The sequence below is a fragment of the Microcaecilia unicolor genome, chromosome 5 (genome assembly GCF_901765095.1).
Source record: "Microcaecilia unicolor chromosome 5, aMicUni1.1, whole genome shotgun sequence".
Lineage (NCBI taxonomy): Eukaryota > Metazoa > Chordata > Amphibia > Gymnophiona > Siphonopidae > Microcaecilia > Microcaecilia unicolor.
In genome coordinates this window covers 346,845,418-346,868,080 of record NC_044035.1, presented here as the reverse complement: position 1 = coordinate 346,868,080, position 22,663 = coordinate 346,845,418, and the positions used below count along the sequence as shown (strand labels likewise).

General features: G+C 46.4%; 1 protein-coding gene across 1 annotated transcript in view; it reads right to left on the bottom strand.

Moving 5' to 3' along the window:
* Positions 1–22,663, bottom strand: part of CRISPLD2 (cysteine rich secretory protein LCCL domain containing 2) — a 126,662-nt gene that overhangs the window by 51,045 nt on the left and 52,954 nt on the right. The window contains exons 7-8 of the mRNA XM_030204535.1: positions 1,794–1,854; positions 647–713 (exon numbers count right to left, since the gene is read on the bottom strand). Of these exons, the coding sequence (XP_030060395.1) occupies positions 647–713; positions 1,794–1,854 (128 nt within the window). The remainder of the gene's footprint in view (positions 1–646; positions 714–1,793; positions 1,855–22,663) is intronic.

Here is a 22,663-nt window from a genome sequence, read left to right as displayed (position 1 = left end):
AAAAGTCCATCTTATCTTTATGCGGTGCCTCATAGTCAATTAAGTCCTGAAAATTGCGCTTAACCGTCTATGCTTTAGCTGGTTCCACAAACCCAGAAATTCAATGCCGAAGCCCAGGCGTAGCCTAACATTGAATTTCCAGATGTAACGTTGGCAGCGGTTAGCAAAACACTGATCGCCGCCATCTGAATATCAACCCCTTAGAAGATAGTGGACGTCACTGGATGTCCTGTGTGTGAATGCCGACCTCTATATTTTCATTTTTCCCCGAAAAGTGTCCACATTGTGAATAAGATGATTCCTTCTCCCCATTATCCAACTCTAGCATCCCTAACTATCTCACTAAGTGGCTTTCAAATATTTTCATGTCTTCTTCCAAAAGAACCCCCCTTGTTAACTTTGCAGTTGCCTAACGGGGAATGTAGAGGGTGGAGAAGGAGGGGTCACTTTACTTGAAATCTGTAAGAGACCAACTCTAATATATAGGGGTATTATTCACAACCTAGCAGGAGGCATCTTAACACAGCTACATCTAAGAGAGAGACTTTTATTAGTAAAGGAAATTGAACGTCATTTTTGGGGGGGAGGGCTCTGATCACTAAGCAGCTAAGAATTTCAGCCTTCTGAAACATTAAAAAGCACTTACAGTTTCGTAAAAAAGAGTTCCAAAGATTTTGGCTTTCTTGTCCTTGCAGCCTGCGGGACACATATACCTGGTGATAGCATGGCGAGAGAAAGCAATCTGTCAGCATGTGAAGTCTTTTTATAAGGTTGAGCTTCTAAAGAGGGGCCCCATTAAACTTTATTGCTCCATATGAAACATTTCTTGCAAGTGAGCAGCACATTTCTTCCAACTGAAAGAATATTTATCGTTTTTAGCAATTAAGTGTACTTAACGAAAAAAAAATGTGCACAGCATTCTTCCTACTCTGACTGGGTTCCATAATTTAATACACTTAGCTGGCAGCTACACAATAGAAAAGAGAGACAGACAATCACCATGCCAGCGGAAAATATATTGTAAGCACAGCTGGGAGCCTTAGGTTATCATAGCAATGTATCACTTCGTATAAGAAGAGGTTCACTCCCAGGACTCCAGAAGGTGCATACGTCTTATTAAAACTATAATAAATGAAACACATTGGGTGAATTCCAATGAGTCTTATCTTGGAAGGAAATACTGCCTCAAGCATGGGATATTTTCTCAAAATTCCAGTGTTTAATACTTGGAATATTCAATAATTCATTTCTGAAGAGAGGCAGATCAGGAGAACAAGTCTACACGTTACTATGGGATTACTGCATACTTCAGGGGGAGTGTTTATCGCCTAAACACGCAGGACCATCTTAGGGGTCATTTTACTAAGGTGCGCTGAAGAATGGCCTGCGCTGGTGTAGACACGTGTATTGGACGTATGCAAGTCCACGTTTCAGCGCACCTGCAAAATAAGGCCCCTTTTTTGGCCGAAAATGGATGTGCGGCAAAATAAAAATCGTCACGTGTCCATTTGGGGCCTGAGACCTTACCACCACCCGTTGACTTAGCAGTAAGGTCTCACGCATTAACCTGGCGGTAACTGTTAGCACACGTACACTGCCAATTACCGCCCATCCAGCGCCACGCGGTAGAAAATAAAAAATATTTTCTGTCGCACGTCTGTAAAATGGAATTACCGCCGGGGTCTCACGGTGTCCAAAGTGACATGTGTAGGCGCCTACGTGCCTTAGTGAAAGGGCCCCTTAGTGTATTGCTGGTTCCCTTGCCCAGTTAATTCTGCTGAATTAAAGGCTACCTGTTGCACGTGGATCCTTTGCACTTGTCTCTCATCTTGGTCTCGCAGTTGATGACTTGTGCTAAAAGATTAAAAGAGACATGAGCCAGATGGAGAATGAACCAAGGTGATGAACAACATGTTAGAGCCAACTTTGTCATGGACTGCAAGATAGATCTCAGTACAGCGAAGTGGGAGTATATTTATTCCTGAGGTACATTACATGCTTTTGATTTTATGATGACTTATGTTACTAAGGAATCAGCCTAGAATGTATGAAGAATCTAGCGCCCCCCCCCCCCCCCCCATCCTTTTACAAAGCCCTGCTAGAGGCTGCCAGTGCGGTAATACAAATGCAATAAATAAATACCTGAAGACGTATCTCTTCAATAAAGCCTACAAAGAGGACCCATAGCTTAACTATAGTGGAGGAGTGGCCTAGTGGTTAGGGTGGTGGACTTTGGTCCTGAGGAACTGAGTTCAATTCCCGGCACAGGCAGCTCCTTGTGACTCTGGGCAAGTCACTTAACCCTCCATTGCCTGCTGCATTGAGCCTGCCATGAGTGGGAAAGCGCGGGGTACAAATGTAATAAAAATAACTAGACCACCTCACCAATCCGAAAGTCATCTTTCTATATCTACTTTCTTAGTACTTCTTTCCATCCTTAATCTCTTTGCATCACCAATTGTATCTGACACCCTGGGATGGCAATGCCATAACAGACCTCTGTAAGCCACATTGAGCCTGCAAGTAGGTGGGAAAATGTGGGATACAAATGCAATAAATAAATAACGTGAATGGGCTGTGTCGGCATTGCTGCACGGCAGGCTACTAACACAGCTTTGTAAAAGGGGGAGGGTAAATGTTTTATATCAAATAAATAAATAAATAAATAAAGCTGTTTATTCTAGGGTTTTATTCCTGGGTTTTTCCACTTACTATCAGTAAGGCCTTAAGCAAGTAACTTCTCTTCTCCAGGCTATGTTTAAGAAGCCATGAAAAGGTAAAAGTAGTCTCTTGTACACAAGTACCAAGTCGTGAATGACTTTTGGGGACCACCACTTACATGACGGTCTCTTGGAAGACTTTCATCAGCCATCTTTACTCCTTGTGTTGTTGTTGTTACATTTGTACCCCACACTTTCCCACTCATGGCAGGCTCAATGTAGCTTACATATACAGGTACTTATTTCTACCTGGGGCAATGGAGGGTTAAGTGACTTGCCCAGAGTCACAAGGAGCTGCCTGTGCCTGAAGTGGGAATCCAACTCAGTTCCTCAGGACCAAAGTCCACCACCCTAACCCCTAGGCCACTCCTCCACTGTTGCTACTATTTGAGATTCTACATGGAATGTTGCTATTCCACTAGCAACATTCCATGTAGAAGTCGGCCCTTGCAGATCACCAGTGTGGCCGCACAGGCTTCTGCTTCTGTGAGTCTGACGTGTGCAGGATGTCAGACTCACAGAAACAGAAGCCTGTGCAGCCTTCTACATGGAATGTTGCTAGTGGAATAGCAACATTCCATGTAGAATCTCCAATAGAAGCAACATTCCATGTAGAATCTCCACTAGTAGCAACATTCCATGTAGAATCGCCAATAGTATCTATTTTATTTTTGTTACATTTGTACCCCACGCTTTCCCACTCATGGCAGGCTCAATGCGGCTTACATGGGGCAATGGAGGGTTAAGTGACTTGCCCAGAGTCACAAGGAGCTGCCTGTGCCTGAAGTGGGAATCGAACTCAGTTCCTCAGTTTCCCAGGACCAAAGTCCACCACCCTAGGCCACTAGGCCACTCCTCCACTTAAGGGAGCTGCCACTTGCATAATGGTTTCTTGGTAGACATCAATGAGGTGGTTTGCCATTGCCTTCCTCAGTCATTTATTTGGATTTTGCTCACACCTTTTCCAGTAGTAGCTCAAGGTGAGTTACATTCAGGTGCACTGGGTATTTCCCTGTCCCTGGAGCGCTCATAATCTAATTTCCACCCCGCTTGTTTCGCATCCCATCTCTGAACCACCTTTATTCAACCATCAGCTCTCCCTCCTCTGCCATGAAGCTTCCCTCTCTTCAAATTTCCATCTTCACCCTCCGTTACAGCTCTCAGAACTACAAAATCTCTTGCTTCGGGGCAGTAACTTTGGAAAGTCTACTAACTGTGAGTAAACAGGCTAAATTTATTCAATAAAAGTACATTTCAGAAAAGAAAGGAGACTTTTGGTGTGCTTTGCTGTTGTGCTGATGTTATACTGTCTGATTATTTTTGGCGCTTATCTGCTTTAAGAAGATACTACGCTTTAAGAGATCAGAAATGCTTTAAGATATCTTAACCAATAAGCCCCCTCCCTGCCCAACCAAAAGTGGCCTGCTACTTAACAGAAATGCCATGCTAGTATAGGATTTAATCTCAGGTCATGAGCACAGTAAGCGACCCAACAATTGCGCCATAAGCGTAGTTGGATCAAAACAGAAATAGCCCATTCCTTGTCCCCTTTAGAAGGAGTGTAAGAACCAATGTGCCTTACCATTCACCTTAAAGATACAGTGGTGGAAATAAGTATCTTTTACACATCCCTTTTCCCTTCTAGGCAATGCACCCCCCCCCCCCCCCCCCAAACTAGATTTCAACCTAATTCATGTTTAATTTGGGATCTAAATGTCATAAATGTCATGAGTAGAGGAGTGGCCTAGTGGTTAGAGCACTGGTCTTGTAATCCAGAGGTGGCCAGTTCAAATCCCACTGCTGCTCCTTGTGATCCTGGGCAAGTCACTTAACCCTCCGTTGCCTCAGGTACAAACTTTGATTGTGAGCCCTCCTGGGACAGAGAAATATTCAGTACCCTGAATGAAACTCACCTTGAGCTACTACTGAAAAAGGTGTGAGCAAAATCCAAGTAAATAGATAAATACAAACTGCAGTTCATTTGTGTGTGGGGGGGGGAATGCTTCCTCCCACCTCCCACCTCCAAACTAGGTTTCAACATAATTCAGCCCCTCAAAATGATACACTAATTACAATTTATAATAAATTACTACTGTGTACATCTGTATGTTGCTCTAACCACCTAGTAACAGGGGCTGTTAAAAAAAGCACAGCCTGGATTTGTGGGACCCAATACATAGTAACATAGTAGATGATGACAGATAAAGACCTGTACGGTCCATCCACTCTGCCTAACAAGATAAACTCATATGTGCTACTTTCTTGATTTATCCTTGCCATTTTCGGGACATAGACCGTAGAAGTCTGCCCAGTACTTGCCCCGCCTCCCAACCACCGGTGCTGCCACCCAATCTCTGCTAAGTTTCTGAGGATCCATTCCTTCTGAACAGGATTCCTTTATATTTATCCCACACATTTTTGAATTCCGCTATCGTTTTCATCTCCACCACCTCCCGCGGTAGGCACCAGAAAAGAAGTTACGATCGGTAAAAAAAAAAAAGGGCGGGGAGTCCTTGGTAGGAATTCTCCCCCTTAAGTGGGAATTGCCCTAGGGGGGAATTGTCTCGGGGGGGGGGGGGGGGAATTGGTGGGTGAAAACTGTCCAGTGATACCCTTTATTCAGACTTTACAGAGACTAAAGGCCAACAAGTGAAACATTTCAGGCAGCATAGCCAGGGTATATATATCTAGAAAGAATTTAGTGAAGTGCCCTTAGTTCATCTTTATATGGGCTATACGGTCGCCGGCACTGAGTTGGACAGGCAGTATTTCAAAAGAAGGCACGATAGTACTTAATTCCCTGAGGAAGCTCAATGGTGAAACGGGTCCCTGTTGGGCTGATGTTTCTCCTGCTCTGCGCTGCCATATACAGTGGTGGAAATAAGTATTTGATCCCTTGCTTATTTTGTAAGTTTGCCCACTGACAAAGACATGAGCAGCCCATAATTGAAGGGTAGGTTATTGGTAACAGTGAGAGATAGCACATCACAAATTAAATCCGGAAAATCACATTGTGGAAAGTATATGAATTTATTTGCATTCTGCAGAGGGAAATAAGTATTTAATCCCTCTGGCAAACAAGACCTAATACTTGGTGGCAAAACCCTTGTTGGCAAGCACAGCGGTCAGACGTCTTCTGTAGTTGATGATGAGGTTTGCACACATGTCAGGAGGAATTTTGGTCCACTCCTCTTTGCAGATCATCTCTAAATCATTAAGAGTTCTGGGCTGTCGCTTGGCAACTCGCAGCTTCAGCTCCCTCCATATGTTTTCAATGGGATTAAGGTCTGGTGACTGGCTAGGCCACTCCATGACCCTAATGTGCTTCTTCCTGAGCCACTCCTTTGTTGCCTTGGCTGTATGTTTTGGGTCATTGTCGTGCTGGAAGACCCAGCCACGACCCATTTTTAAGGCCCTGGCGGAGGGAAGGAGGTTGTCACTCAGAATTGTACGGTACATGGCCCCATCCATTCTCCCATTGATGCGGTGAAGTAGTCCTGTGCCCTTAGCAGAGAAACACCCCCAAAACATAACATTTCCACCTCCATGCTTGACAGTGGGGACGGTGTTCTTTGGGTCATAGGCAGCATTTCTCTTCCTCCAAACACGGCGAGTTGAGTTCATGCCAAAGAGCTCAATTTTTGTCTCATCTGACCACAGCACCTTCTCCCAATCACTCTCGGCATCATCCAGGTGTTCACTGGCAAACTTCAGACGGGCCGTCACATGTGCCTTCCGGAGCAGGGGGACCTTGCGGGCACTGCAGGATTGCAATCCGTTATGTCATAATGTGTTACCACTGGTTTTCGTGGTGACAGTGGTCCCAGCTGCCTTGAGATCATTGACAAGTTCCCCCCTTGTAGTTGTAGGCTGATTTCTAACCTTCCTCATGATCAAGGATACCCCACGAGGTGAGATTTTGCGTGGAGCCCCAGATCTTTGTCGATTGACAGTCATTTTGTACTTCTTCCATTTTCTTACTATGGCACCAACAGTTGTCTCCTTCTCGCCCAGCGTCTTACTGATGGTTTTGTAGCCCATTCCAGCCTTGTGCAGGTGTATGATCTTGTCCCTGACATCCTTAGACAGCTCCTTGCTCTTGGCCATTTTGTAGAGGTTAGAGTCTGACTGATTCACTGAGTCTGTGGACAGGTGTCTTTCATACAGGTGACCATTGCCGACAGCTGTCTGTCATGCAGGTAACGAGTTGATTTGGAGCATCTACCTGGTCTGTAGGGGCCAGATCTCTTACTGGTTGGTGGGGGATCAAATACTTATTTCCCTCTGCAGAATGCAAATAAATTCATATACTTTCCACAATGTGATTTTCCGGATTTAATTTGTGATGTGCTATCTCTCACTGTTACCAATAACCTACCCTTCAATTATGGGCTGCTCATGTCTTTGTCAGTGGGCAAACTTACAAAATCAGCAAGGGATCAAATACTTATTTCCACCACTGTAAATATGTAGCTATGTGTAGGATGCTATGATTCGTAAATGAGTTGGAATCACCAGCTACACGGATCTACATTCCTATTGTTATTTTCCCTATAAATGAAGAATGTTCTTCCCCTGAAGGAATGTTATGCATCAGAGACTTCTGAGTCTCTGGTTGGTTGGTTAGTTAGTTAGTTAGTTAGTTAGTTAGTTAGTTAGTTAGTTAGGGGGTCTTTTACTAAAGCTTAGCTGGAGTTATCTGCAGCAGAGCCCATAGGAATAAAATGGGCCCTGCTGCAGATAACTCAAACTACTACTACTACTACTTGACATTTCTAAAGCGCTACTAGGGTTACGCAGCGCTGTACAATTTAACATAGAAGGACAGTCCCTGCTCAAAGGAGCTTACAATCTAAAGGACAAATGTACAGTCAGTCAAATAGGGGCAGTCTAGATTTCCTGCTGAAGATAACTCAAGCTAAGCTTTAGTAAAAGACCCCCTTAGTTAGTTACCTTTATATACCCTCTCCTTGACATCATAAAATGCCAATCAAGATGGTGTACAAATCATAAAACTTCAAAAGCCCCAGGTAACATAACATCAAGGAAACAGCTTTCCTAAACTGCAAGCCCGACTCCTCCCTAAGTTCATCAGGCAACTTATTCCACTTCAACACAGTCCTTATCCTAAATACCGTCTTTCTTCATACCTCTTTTCTCATAATGGTTGCATTTGGAAGTGCCAAAAGACCTCTAGAGGAGGACTGAAGAGGACACGTACGCATATACCGCACTAATCGAGGTGCCAGCAACTGTGGCCGGTCACCATGCACAGCCTTAAATATCATCCAAAGCAATATGAAAATACATCTTTCCCATATTGGTAACCAACGCAACTGTCTAAACAAGGGAGCCACTCTGCTCCTCTAGGGCACCTTATATGAAAACTTAGCCAACAAATTTTGAACTACTTGAAATTTCTGTAATAAAATATTCAGCAAACCTACATACGAAATTTTGCAGTAGTCCAACACACACCTTACCATCTGCTGATCTACCATCCGAAACAAACTCTCCTGCAAATAAGACCTCAATTTATGCACCACATTCAACTTCCTATAAAACCAACACAGTACAGCCATATCCTGCTTCTGCCTCCCCCCCCCCCCCCATGTCTTCTTTTATCCAAACCCCCAACAACTTCATATAAGCACATAAGCACCGCCATACTGGGAAAAGACCAAGAGTCCATCAAGCCCAGCATCCTGTCTCTGACAGCGGCCAATCCAGGCTTCAAGAACCTGTCAACCCCTCAGCCGCCTTTTCTCCAAGCTAAAGAGCCCTAACCTTCTCAGCCTTTCCTCATAGGGAAGTCATTCCATCCCTTCTATCATTTTCATTGCCCTTCTCTGCACCTTCTCCAATTCCTTTATATCTTTTTTGAGATGTGGTGACCAGACTTGGACACAATATTCGAGGTGCGGTCGCACGATGGAGCGATACAACGGCATTATAACATCCTCATGTTTGTTTTCCATCCCTTTCCTAATTATACTCAACATTCTGTGCGCTTTCCTGGCCGCCGCAGCACACTGAGCAGAAGTTTTCAACGTCTTGTCAACATTGACTCCCAGATCCCTTTCTAGGCAAATGTTCTCCATCCACCTGTACCCTAAGCCTCAGAGACGACCAAACAGCATCCCCTAAGTAAAAGGCTACTGATTTAGTAACATTCCAAACCCGCGCCCTTCCTTAAATCACTCCCTGACCTTCCCCATCCAGTGATCACCAGAGTGTGGTTTAATATCAAGATAGTTGTAGAGAGGGTTCATTCAAAAGTGAAGGTTCTAGACTTTAAAAAAAACTAACCTTATTCATATAAGGGATTACCTCAAGGAACTGCTGTCTAGATGGGAACATTTGGAAGGAGTTGGAAAGCAGTGGGCACAACGAAAAGAAGCTATAGTAAGGACAACAAAACTTTTTGTAAGGAAAGTAAATAACCATAAGAGGAAAAGGAGGCCACTCTCTCAAAAGTAGTAGCTGAAAAGGTTAAGGAAAAAGAAATTAGCCTTTATAAACTACAAGAGACTGCAGAGGATCATAAAGTGGAGGAGTGGCCTAGTGGTTAGGGTGATGGACTTTGGTCCTGGGAAACTGAAGAACTGAGTTTGATTCCCACTTCAGGCACAGGCAGCTCCTTGTGACTCTGGGCAAGTCACTTAACCCTCTATTGCCCCATGTAAGCCGCATTGAGCCTGCCATGAGTGGGAAAGCGTGGGGTACAAATGTAACAAAAATAAAATAGATACTATTGGAGATTCTACATGGAATGTTGCTACTATTGGAGATTCTACATGGAATGTTGCTATTCCACTAGCAACATTCCATGTAGAAGGCTGCGCAGGCTTCTGTTTCTGTGAGTCTGACGTGCAGGACGTCAGACTCACAGAAGCAGAAGCCTGCGCGGCCACATTGGTGACCTGCAAGGGCTGACTTCTACATGGAATGTTGCTAGTGGAATAGCAACATTCCATGTAGAATCTCCAATAGTAGCAACAGTGGAGGAGTGGCCTAGTGGTTAGGGTGGTGAACTTTGGTCCTGAGGAACTGAGTTCGATTCCCACTTCAGGTACAGGCAGCTCCTTGTGACTCTGGGCAAGTCACTTAACCCTCCATTGCCCCATGTAAGCTGCATTGAGCCTGCCATGAGTGGGAAAGCACGGGGTACAAATGTAACAAACAAAAAAAAGGACGACAGGCAACAATATCTGGAAAAGCTAAGAGAAGCTGGTAGAGTAGCCAGGAAGCTAAGATGCAAATGGAAGAAAAAAAAAAATAGCCATTACAGTATAATGGAGGGACAAGACATTTTTTAGATAAGTTAGTGAAGAAGGAAGTGCAAAAGTGGCATTGTGAGACTCAAAGGTGAAGGGGAGGAATACGCAAAAGCTGATAAACATAAGGCAGAATTGATTAACAAATATCTCTTTTCTGTGCTCACAGCTGAAGGACCAGGAGCAGGACCGCAGAAGACAAACACAAATAGGGATGGAGGAGAGGTAGCCCCTGAACGATTTTCAGAGGACTGTGTTCGTGAGGAGCTGGCTAAACTAAAAGTGGACGGGGCTAGACAGCATACATTTGAAGGGACTTAGGGAAGTTGTAGCATCTTCGCTGGCTGACCTTTTCAATGCTTCTCTAGAGTCAGAAGTGGTTGTGGAGGACTGGAGAAGGGTAGATGTGGTCCCTCTCCACAAAAGCGGAAGAAAGGAAGAGGTTGGGAACTACAGGCCAGTAAGTCTGACTTCTGTGTTAAGTAAATTAATGGGAATAGACTTCCCGAGCCTGTACGTCTAGCCCCCTCTTCGGCCGTTTTCAAGTCCAAACTTAAAGCCCACCTCTTTACCACTGCTTTTGACTCCTAACCACTGCTCACTTGCCCTGTCCTTTTATCCTCACCTCTTTATTCACGTACCCTTAATTGTTCTGTCTGCCTGTCTTGTCTAGATTGTAAGCTCTTTGAGCAGGGACTGTCTTTTTTGTGTATGGTGTACAGCGCTGCGTATGCCTTGTAGCGCTATAGAAATGATAAGTAGTAGTAGAAATGCTTTTAAAACAGAGAATAGTTAAGTTTTTGGAATCCAATAGATTACAGGAGCCGAGGCGACATGGTTTCACTAGAGGCAGGTCTTGTCAGGCAAATCTTATTAATTTCTTTGACTGGGTGACCAGAGAGTTAGATTGAGGGAGAGCACTAGATGTGGTGTATTTAGATTTTAGCAAAGCCTTTGACACGGTTCTGCATAGATAACTAATAAATAAACTGAGTGCCCTTGGTATGGATCGTAAAGTGACTGAATGGGTTAGGCACCAGTTGAGTGGAAGGCAACATTGGGTAGTGGTCAATAGAGCTTGTTCTCAGGAAAAGAATGTAACCAGTAGTGTGTGCCACAAGATTTGGTTCTTGGGCCGGTTCTTTTTAACATTTTTGTAAGCGATATTGCTGAAGGGCTGTCTGGTAAGATTTGCCTCTTTGCGGATGATACCATCATCTGCAATAGGGTAGACGCCCCTGATGGTGTGCATAACAAGAGGAAGGACTTAGCGAAGCTAGAGGAATGGTCTGGAATTTGATATCTAAGATTTAATGCTAAAAAAATGCAAGGTCATGCATTTCAGCTGCAAAATCCCGAGGGAATGGTACAGTTCAGGGGGGTGAAGAACATTTATGCACAAAAGAGGAGTGGGTGTGAATGTATGTGATGATCTTAAGGTGGTCAAACAGGTAGAAAAGGTGACAGCGAAAGTTAGTAGGATGCTTGGGTGCTTAGGGAGAGGAATGACCAGTATGAAAAAGGAGGTGATGATGCCACTGTATGAGACTCTGGTGAGACCTCAATTAGAATATTGTGTACAATTCTGAAGATCACACCTTCAAAAAATATATAAACAAGTTGGAATTGGTCCACAGGGCAGCTACTAAAATGGTCAGTGGTCTTCTTCATAGAGCACATGGGAACAGATTTAAAGATCTCAATTTATATTCTTTGGAAGAAAGGCAGGAGATATGATAGAGACATTTAAATACCTATCCTATATAATAATTTGCACCTCCAACGTTCCATCGCTGTCTGGCTGCCTGGGTTCGTAACATCTGATGACGTCAGACAGCCTCCAGCGTTCCAGTCCCCCTCACTGCCCCGCCCTTGCGTCAAAACATAATGACGTCAGAGGGCAGAACAGTGAGAGGGAAGGGAACGCTGGAGGTGAGCTGACTGCAGGAGGGATGTTACGAACGGAAGCCAGCGCCAGCCAGCCAGAGAACGTTAAGGAACAAATTGAGGGGAGGAGAGAACTGTGAGACATCGAGGGGAGGGAGGGGAGGGCAGGGCAGAGGAGAATTGATGGACATGGATGGGATGGGAGGACAGTAGAGGAGAGAATCGCGGGACATGGATGGGAGGGCAGGGAAGAGGAGAATCCCTGGACAAGGAGGGGAGGGAAGAATCGCTGGACATGGAGGGGAGGGGATGGGAGGGGAGGGAAGGGAAGAATCGATGGACATGGAGGGGAGGGCAAGGGAAAGACAAAAAATCACTTACAAGAGAGCCTTTCTAGGGCCCGTTTCATTGTTGAGGAAACGGGCTGGGTTCCACTAGTATAGCATAAATGCACTGGAGGCGAGTCTCTTTCAATTAAAAGGAAGCTCTGGAACAAGGGGGCATAGGGTGAAGGTGAAAGACTCAGAAGTAACCTGAAGAAATACTTCTTCATGGAAATGGTGATGAACATATTTCCTCTAAGGAGTGGCCTAGTGTGTGCAAATTTTTTTTGTGTGTAAGCAACAAGTTTTAAAAAAACAACCATTTTTGTGCACCAGTATTTCTGTATATAACATTAAAAAAAAATTGTGAACAACCATGTAAAATATGTGAGCAAAGCTCCTAAAATGTATGAGCAATCGCTCATGTGCTCCACTTAGAAGGAACATTGGTGGTGAATTCGCTGAACAGCCTCCTGGTGGAAGTGGTGGAGACGAAAACTGTATCTCAATTCAAGAAAGCTTGAGACAAGTACATATGATCTCTAAGGGAGTGACAGAGAGAGTAGATGGCATGGTTGAGCAGACTATATAGACCATTTGGTCTTTATGTGCCTACGTTTTTCTATGTTTCTATTTCACTAGCAGACTTGTCCTCCAGGAACCTGTTCAAACCTTTTTTAAACCCAGATGCGCTAACCACTGTTAACATATTCTCTGGCAACGAGTTCTAGAGCTTAAATATTTGTTGAGTGAAAAAATTCCTATTTGTTTTAAAAGTATTTCCATGTAACTTCCTTGAGTGTCCCCTAGTCCTTGTACTTTTTGAAAGAATTAAAAAAAAATCGATTCACTTTAACCTGTTCTACGCCACTGAGGATTTTATAGACCTCAATCATCTGTCCCCCCCCCCCCCCCCCACCTCAGCTGTCTCTTTTCCAAGCTGAAGAGCCCTAACCTCTTTAGACTTTCCTCGTATAAGATGAATTCCATCACCCTTTATCATTTTGGTTGCTCTTTTTTGAACCTTTTCTAATTCTGCAATATCTTTTTTATTTATTTATTTATTTATTTGTTGCATTTGTATCCCACGTTATCCCACCTCTTTGCGGTAGTGGAAGAATGTTAGTAAAATAAACATTTAGTATTGCAGGATCTTGGTAAAAGCAAAGTCATAGTATACAAGCAGATGTTAAGAAACAGTTCTGAAGTTCGATGGGCGAGTTGTGCATATTCACATGGGTTGATCTTTTTGGTATGCTCTATCAAAGAGATGGGTCTTCAGTAATATGCGGAAGTTCGTTCTTCCGTGGATCGATTTCAAGCTGCGCGGCAGTGCGTTCCATAACTGTGTGCTCAGGTAGGTGAAGCTTGACGCATGCATTAGTTTGTATTTCATTCCGTTGTCTAGGGTTGGTCCCTGGTCCAGTTCGCAGAGGCAGTGGGTTCTCAAAGAATACACAATCCACACGGGTTTGGATATGTAAAGTATAGTATATTTTTTTCAGATAGGCATGTGCTCACAGCAGGACAGGTAACGGGTGCAAGGCTCTCTCTGGGTGTGTGTTTGGAGAGAGAAAGAAAGGATAGGGTGTTTGTTCAGAAGGAAGAGAGGAGCCTTGGACTAGGGCTGTCTGAGAATGGGGGAAGCAGAGCCAGGTGCTCTGGTGGCTAAAGATGGAGGTGTGCGGAGAAAGAAAAAGAAGAAACAAAGGCAGCCCAGCAGAGTCCTGTGCACGCTGCTGCAGGGAGAAAGAAAGAGAGAGGCGTAGTGCCCAGGACACAGAGAAGGGCCCGGGACAGAGAGATATGATGACCAGAATTGAATGCAATATTCAAGGTGAGGTCACACCATGGAGCAATACAGAGGTATTATAGTATTCTTAGTCTTATTTACCATCCTTTTCCAATAATTCCTAGCATCCTGTTTACTTTTTTGGCCGCCACCGCACATAGAACAGAACATTTTAGTGTGTTGTCTACAATGACACCTAGATCTTTTTCTTGAGTGCATCAGGCAGACTTCGGTGGGAGGGGGGTCCAGAGCCTGAGCTGAGGGGGCACACCACCAGCGCCGCTGCCCCCCCCCCATTGCCGACCCGCCACCACCTTTCACGACCTCCCGCCCTCTCGACCCCCCTCCCGCCGCAGGACGTCAGCATGCAACAGAACGAAGACTTTTTTGCACTGACTGCAGGACGAAGAGGACGTCGGCTGGCGGGGATTGGGGTCCCCCACCAGCAAAAGCAAAGGTAGGCGGGGGGGAGGGTTCGCGGGGGGGTCGAGAGGGTCGTCAGGATGGGGGTCCAGGACGAAATCTACGGGGGCCCAGGCCCCCCTCAGGCCCCACGTAGCTACACCACTGGAATCAGGTAGCTATGATTTGGATTATTCTTCCAAATGCGCATCGCTTTGCATTTGTCCACATTAAATTTCATCTGCCATTTGGATGCCCAGTCTTCCAGTTTCCTAAGGTCTTCCTGAAAATTTTCACAAGTCTGCATGTGTTTTAACAGCTTTGAATAGTTTTGTGTATCATCTGCAAATGTAATCACCTCACTTGTCATTCCAATTCCCAGACTCCACTTATTCATCCTCCTCCACTGAGAAAAATGATCATTTAGCCCCCACCCTCTATTTTCTGTCCAATAACCAATTCTAATCCACACCAGAACCTTGCCTTCTATCCCATGAACCTTTCGTTTTCTCAGGAGTCTCTCATGAGGAACTTTATCAAACGTTTTCTGAAAATCTAGATACACTACATCAACTGGCTCACCTTTATCCACATGTTTATTCACGCCTTCAAAGAAATTAATCAAATTGGTGAGGCAAGACTTCCCTTGGCTGAACCCATGCTGCCTCTGTCCCATTAAACCGTGTTTGTCTACGTGTTCTGTAATTTTATTCTTTATAATAGTTTCCACTATCTTGCCCAGCACTGAAGTCAGGCACTGTAATCTCTACAACCTAATTCAATCCACCCTCAACCACCAAGCCAAGACCCTCCTCCGCTACCTTACTTCTGGTAGCCCTGCCTTTAACTCCCAAATTTTCTTGCCAAAACACTATGCCACCTGATTTACTGTCAACTTGTTCCAAACATGCCTTGGTCCCACTGCCCTATTCTGTAGTAATTGTTTTGTTTCATTTGTACCCTGCGCTTTCCCACTCATGGCAGGCTCAATGCGACTTACATGGGGCAATGGAGGGTTAAGTGACTTGCCCAGAGTCACAGGGAGCTGCCTGTGCCTGAAGTGGGAATCCAACTCAGTTCCTCAGGACCAAAGTCCACCACCCTAACCACTAGGCCACTCCTCCACTAAGTAAGACTTGAACTGTTCTAAACAACCTCAACGACTTATTCAGATGTGCATCTATTTTCTTAGGGGAAAAAAATCCTTCTTAACCCTCTACAATACTTTCAAATAACTATTTGCCTCAGACATCCACAGTTTCTTATCCCTCTCTAATTTTATTCTTTCCCAAATCCTTTCCAAAAACATAACCCTCTTCCTCCCCTCCCCTCCCCTCTCCTAACTCCCTTGTATATCAATCATTACAATTACCCTCCCTAACTATAAATTCCTTCCCTGGGACCAACTCAATCAAAACCTTCCTCATACTTACACACTATCAATCATACACCCCCGTCTACCCCACCACCACCACATCAGACTCCTACAATGCTCATAACTCCCCCTGTTCACAATCTATTGTACCCCTAACCTCGTTCTGAACTTTCCACGCCTCATCCATGCTGATACCACCACCTTAAATATCATCCTGAAGTGATTTGTCTGTGATAAGAATGTAATCAGAGACAACAGACACTGCATCAGTCCTTCGTGAAAGTCAGAAATAAATGCAGCCCACTGTGAGTGCCCACTTGAACAATTTGGGTCAAGTTTGCCTAGCATAAAAAATTACTAAGAAATGCTGCCCAGTTATCAGCCGGGACATCAAAATTCGCACTAAAATCAACTAAAACTATCAAATCATTAAAACGCAGATGCACCAAAGCTATCTCCTCTGCCAATCTCTTCCATTTCTCGTGTCCCAGTTGAGGGGGAAGAATATGCAATAAAAATGCAAAAATCGCAATGGGCCCAACCGCAGTGATAGTAACATACATAGTAACATAGTAGATGACGGCAGAAAAAGACCTGCATGGTCCATCCAGTCTGCCCAAGACAAACTCATATGTGTATACCTTACCTTGAATTTGTACCTGTCCTTATCAGGGCACAGACCATATAAGTCTGCCCAGCAGTATTTCCCGCCTCCCAACCACCAGTCCCGCCTCCCATCACCGGCTCTGGTACAGACCGTATAAGTCCGCCCTCCCCTATCCTTGCCTCCCAACCACCACCCCCTCTTCCCCCCACCTGCTCCGCCACCCAATTTCAGCTAAGCTTCTGAGGATCCATTCCTTCTGCACAGGATTCCTCTATGCATACCCCACGCATGTTTGAACTCCGTTACCGTTTTCATCTCCACCACCTCCCGCGGGAGGGCATTCCAAGCGTCCACCACCCTCTCCGTGAAAAAATACTTCCCGACATCTTTCCTGAGTCTGCCCCCCTTCAATCTCATTTCATGTCCTCTCGTTCTACCACCTTCCCATCTCCGGAAAAGATTCGTTTGCGGATTAATACGGCTGCCACCCGGGGCGGATCGCTGATGCGCACCCCCCCCCCCCCCCGGCGAAATGAGACCACCCACCCCCCCGGCGCATCAACCCCCCCCCCCCCCCCCAGGTGCATCTTTAGCTGCGGGGAGCAGCCGCGCAGCTCTCGGCTCTGCTGGCTCCCTGCTCCCTCTGCCCCAGAACAGGAAGTAACCTGTTCCGGGGCAGAGGGAGCAGGGAACCAGCGGAGCCGACAGGCACGCGGCACCCCCCCCCCCCCCCCAGTAGCGTGCACCCGGGGTGGACCGCCCCCACCGCCCCGCCCTTGGTACGCCGCTGGCCCGACGTTCAGCCAGCAGTGGGCAGTGCTTTTGCTGTCTGCTGCCAGCGTTCAACTCTGATATTCAATGCAGGGCCATTTCCAGCAACCAGTACTGAATATCTGGAGTTTTTTAACCGCTAACATGTTAACTGGTTAAGCCAGTGGTTCCCAAACCTGGTACTGGAGGCATCCCAGCCAGTCACGTTTTCAGGATACCCACAATGAATATTCATGAATGCTCATTGTGGGTATCCTGAAAACCTGACTGGCTGGGGTGCCTCCAGGAGCTGGTTTGGGAACCACTGGGTTAAGCCGTTATTCAGCGCTAACTGGTTAACCTTTTAGTGGTTAAAGATAGGCCTGCAATTTATGTGGCCTGTTTTAACCACTGAACATAGCTGGTTAAGTGCTGAACATCTGCACCTAACTGACTATTGGGCTCATTTTCGAAAGAGAAGGACGTCCATCTTTCGACATAAATCAGAAGATGGACGTCCTTCTCCCAGAGACGTCCAAATCAGTATAATCGAAACTCGATTTAGGACATCTCCAACTGCACTCCGTCGCAAGGACGGCCAAAGTTCAAGGGCGCGTGTCGGAGGCGTAGCGAAGGTGGGACTTGGGCGTGCCTAACACTTGGACGTCTTTGACCCATAATCGAAAAAAACAAGAACGTCCCTGACGAACACTTGGACGTTTTCACCCGGACCTGTTTTTCTTACGACTAAGGCACAAAAAGGTGCCCGAAATGACCAGATGACCACCGGAGAGAATCGGGGATGACCTCCCGTTACTCCCATAGTGGTCACTAACCCCCCTCCCACCCTCAAAAAATATCTTTAAAAATATGTTGTGCCAGCCTCAGATGTCATACTCAGGTCCATGACAGCGCTTGCAGGTCCCTGGAGAAGTTTTAGTGGGTACTGCAGTGCACTTCAGACAGGCGGACCCAGGCCCATACCCCCCCCCCCCCCTATTACATTTGTGGAAGGAACAGCAAGCTCTCCAAAACCCACCACAAACCCACTGTACCCATATATAGGTGCCCATCTTTTTTTTTTTTTTGTTACATTTGTACCCTGCACTTTCCCACTCATGGCAGGCTCAATGCGGCTTACATGGGGCAATGGAGGGTTAAGTGACTTGCCCAGAGTCACAAGGAGCTGCCTGTGCCTGAAGTGGGAATCAAACTCAGTTCCTCAGTTCCCCAGGACCAAAGTCCACCACCCTAACCACTAGGCCACTCCTCCACTGTTGCTACTATTTGAGATTCTACATGGAATGTTGCTACATTCCATGTAGGAGTCGGCCCTTGCAGATCACCAATGTGGCCGCGCAGGCTTCTGCTTCTGTGAGTCTGACGTCCTGCACATACGTGCAGGACGTCAGACTCACAGAAACAGAAGCCTGCGCAGCCTTCTACATGGAATGTTGCTAGTGGAATAGCAACATTCCATGTAGAATCTCCAATAGTATCTATTTTATTTTTGTTACATTTGTACCCCGCACTTTCCCACTCATGGCAGGCTCAATGCGGCTTACATGGGGCAATGGAGGGTTAAGTGACTTGCCTAGAGTCACAAGGAGCTGCCTGTGCCTGAAGTGGGAATCAAACTCAGTTCCTCAGAACCAAAGTCCACCACCCTAACCACTAGGCCACTCCTCCACATCCACCCGTACGGGCTATGGTAGTGGTGTACAGTTGTGGGTAGTGGGTTTTGGGGGGTTCGGCACACAATGTAAGGGAACTATGTTCCTGGGAGCAATTCATTAAGTCCACTGCAGTGCCCCCTAGGGTGCCCGGTTGGTGTCCTGGCATGTCAGGGGGACCAGTGCACTAGAAATGCTGGCTCCTCCCACGACCAAATGGCTTGCATTTGGCCGTTTTTGACATAGACGTCTTTGGTTTCGAAAATCGCCTAAAGTCAGAAACTTCCATGTCTAGGGACGACCAAATTTAGGGATGTCCAAATTTAAGGATTTGGGCATCTCTGATGGTATTTTTGAAATGAAAGATGGACATCCATCTTGTTTTGAAAATACGGGTTTCCCGCCCCTGGATTTCGCCGTTTTGCAAATGAGCAACTTAGACGTCCCTTTCAAAAATGCCCCGCCACTTCACACAATATAGCTGCTAACTGCAGATATTTAGCGAGAGATAACTGGTTATCTCCCGCTGAATATCCAAAGTTAGGTGCCGATATGCTATTTAAGCGATCAGCAGCCATATCAGGGAATGTCTATTTGTTTTAAATTGTTGTGTAATTCCATTCACTTTTCCTTGAGTACTGCTCCTGACCCAACAATGTTTACATTTTTAGGACCCCTTTTACAAAGCTGTGGCAAAAGGGGGCCGGCGCTGGTGCCAGCGCAGCTGGTAAAAGGAAAGTCTTGCCTTCCTGCAGGAAATGGCCACGCGGCAAGTAAAGCACGGCCATTTCAGAGGGAAGCCCTTACCGTCACCCACTGGGGTGGCGGTAAGGGCTCCCGCATTCACCCGGTGGTAACCGGGCAGCGTGTGGCACTGCCCGATTACCACTGGGTAGACCCCAGCTCTACAAAAATAAATACATTTTTGTAGCGCCAGAAATGACGACACGCTACGGGTGGGAAGTAGCCTGGCGGTGCTTCCTGTACAGCGAGCGGTAAGCCAGCATTGGGCTTTACTGCCGCTTAGTAAAAGGAATCCTTAGTTGTGTTTGTACTTTAACTTTTTTTTTTTTTGTCTCAATTCTGATCTGTTAGCAACTCCTTGTGACTCTGGGCAAGTCACTTAACCCTCCATTGCCCCATGTAAGCCGCATTGAGCCTGCCATGAGTGGGAAAGCACAGGGTACAAATGTAAGAAAAATAAAATAGATACTATTGGAGATTCTACATGGAATGTTGCTACTGTTGGAGATTCTACATGGAATGTTGCTACTATTGGAGATTCTACATGGAATGTTGCTATTCCACTAGCAACATTCCATGTAGAAGGCTGCGCAGGCTTCTGTTTCTGTGAGAAGCCTGCGCGGCCACATTGGTGATCTGCAAGGGCCGACTTCTAGTGGAATAGCAACATTCCATGTAGAATCTCAAATAGTAGCAACAGTGGAAGAGTGGCCTAGTGGTTAGGGTGGTGGACTTTGGTCTTGGGGAACTGAGGAACTGAGTTCGATTCCCACTTCAGGCACAGGCAGCTCCTTGTGACTCTGGGCAAGTCACTTAACCCTCCATTGCCCCATGTAAGCCCCATTGAGCCTGCCATGAGTGGGAAAGTGTGGGGTACAAATGTAACTAATAATATTATTGCTGCTTTGATATCTTTAATTGAAAAGCGGTACAAGAAATCCATGGAAATAAGTAAACAAACATAATGGAGGAAGACACCCACTGCCAAATCGGTGCTCTGGCTTCCTCTGAAAGCCCTGTGAAATGGAACAGCCATCTGTTGGAACAAACGATATAGCCCGAGCATTTTGCCCAGAGCTTTCAATCCAGATTCATTCTACTTTATTCACTTCATGCACTAATTATGGTCCATTAACTTTCCAGCAGCTGGAACGCATAACCAAATTTTTATGGGAACAGCTTTGTAAACATTTTTATTGCTTTTTTTTTTTTTAGTTCAATATTTTATTGACTTTAAATTACAAAACGTACAATACAGAAATAACAACAACCCAAAATTTGAAAACGCCCCCCCCCCCCCCCTCCCAGGTCACTTAGGGGCTCATTTTCAAAGCACTTTCAGACATCACTTGACCCTACCTGTCCCTCCAACTACCGCCCCATCTCCCTCCCACCCTTCCTCTCCAAAATACTTGAGCATGCCGTTCACAGCCGCTGCCTTGATTTTCTCTCCTCTCAGGCCATCCTCGATCCGCTTCAATCCGGTTTTCGCCCTCTACACTCAACAGAAACAGCACTCTCTAAAGTCTGCAATGACCTGTTCCTTGCCAAATCCAGAGGCTACTCCATCCTCATCCTCCTCGATCTATCCACCGCTTTTGACACTGTCAATCATGACTTACTTCTTGCCACACTGTCCTCATTTGGGTTCCAGGGCTCTGTCCTCTCCTGGTTCTCTTCCTATCTCTCCCACCGAACCTTCAGAGTACACTCTCATGGATCCTCCTCCACCCCCATCCCGCTTTCTGTTGGAGTTCCCCAAGGATCTGTCCTTGGACCCCTTCTTTTTTCAATTTACACCTCTTCCCTAAGTTCACTGATCTCATCCCATGGTTACCAGTATCATCTTTACGCTGACGACACCCAGCTGTATCTCTCCACGCCAGACATCACCGCGGAGACCCAGGCCAAGGTATCGGCCTGCTTATCCGACATTGCTGCATGGATGTCCAACCGCCACCTGAATCTGAACATGGCCAAGACCAAGCTTATTGTCTTCCCACCAAAACCCACTTCTCCTCTTCCTCCGCTCAAGATCTCAGTTGATAACACACTCATCCGCCCTGTCTCATCTGCCCGCAACCTCGGAGTCATCTTCGACTCCTCCCTCTCCTTCTCTGCGCATATCCAGCAGACAGTCAAGACCTGTCGCTTCTTCCTCTTTAACATCAGCAAAATTCGCCCCTTCCTCTCTGAGCACACCACCCGAACTCTCATCCATGCTACTGCAACCTACTCCTCACTGGCCTCCCACTTAACCACCTATCCCCCCTTCAATCCGTTCAGAACTCTGCTGCACGTCTTATATTCCGCCAGAACTGATATACTCATATCACCCCTCTCCTTAGGTCACTTCACTGGCTTCCGATCAGATACCGCATTCAGTTCAAGCTTCTCCTTCTTACCTACAAATGCACTCAGTATGCAGCCCCTCATTACCTCTCTACCCTCATCTCCCCTTACATTCCCGCCAGAAACCTCTGCTCACAGGACAAATCCCTCCTCTCAGTACCAGGGGCGTATCTGCATGGGGCCACAGGGGCCTGGGCACCCGCAGATTTCGCCCTGGACCCCCCTACCACCGACCCTCTCCACCTCCCGCCCGCCCGCCACCAACCCGTCGCCGATCTTTGCTGGCGGGGGACCCCAAGCCCCCGCCAGCCGAAGTCCTCTCTTCCGTGCAGGATGCAAGTTGCAACGCTTCCTGTTCTTCTGAGTCTGACGTCCTGCACGTACAACGTGCAGGACGTCAGACTCAGAAACAGAATGAAGGAAGAAGAGGAGTTCGGCTGGCGGGGGTTGGGGTCCCCCACCAGTAAAGGCAGGCGACAGCGGCAGGAGGGGGGGTCGAGAGGGTCGTCGGCAGGAGGAGGTCAAAGTTGTTGGTGGTGGTGGCAGCGGGGGGGGGGGGGGGGTTGGCAATGGCGGGGGGGTGTCAGCGGTGCCGGGGGGGCTAAAATGTGCCCCCTCACCTCAGGCTCTGGACCCCCCTCCCGCCGAAGTCTGGCTACGCCCCTGATTGCAGCCACCTCCTCATACCTTCTGACAAAACATACTGCATTCCACCACCCAGTCATACTCAGCTCAGAATTACTTTTCCATTCAGACAAGAT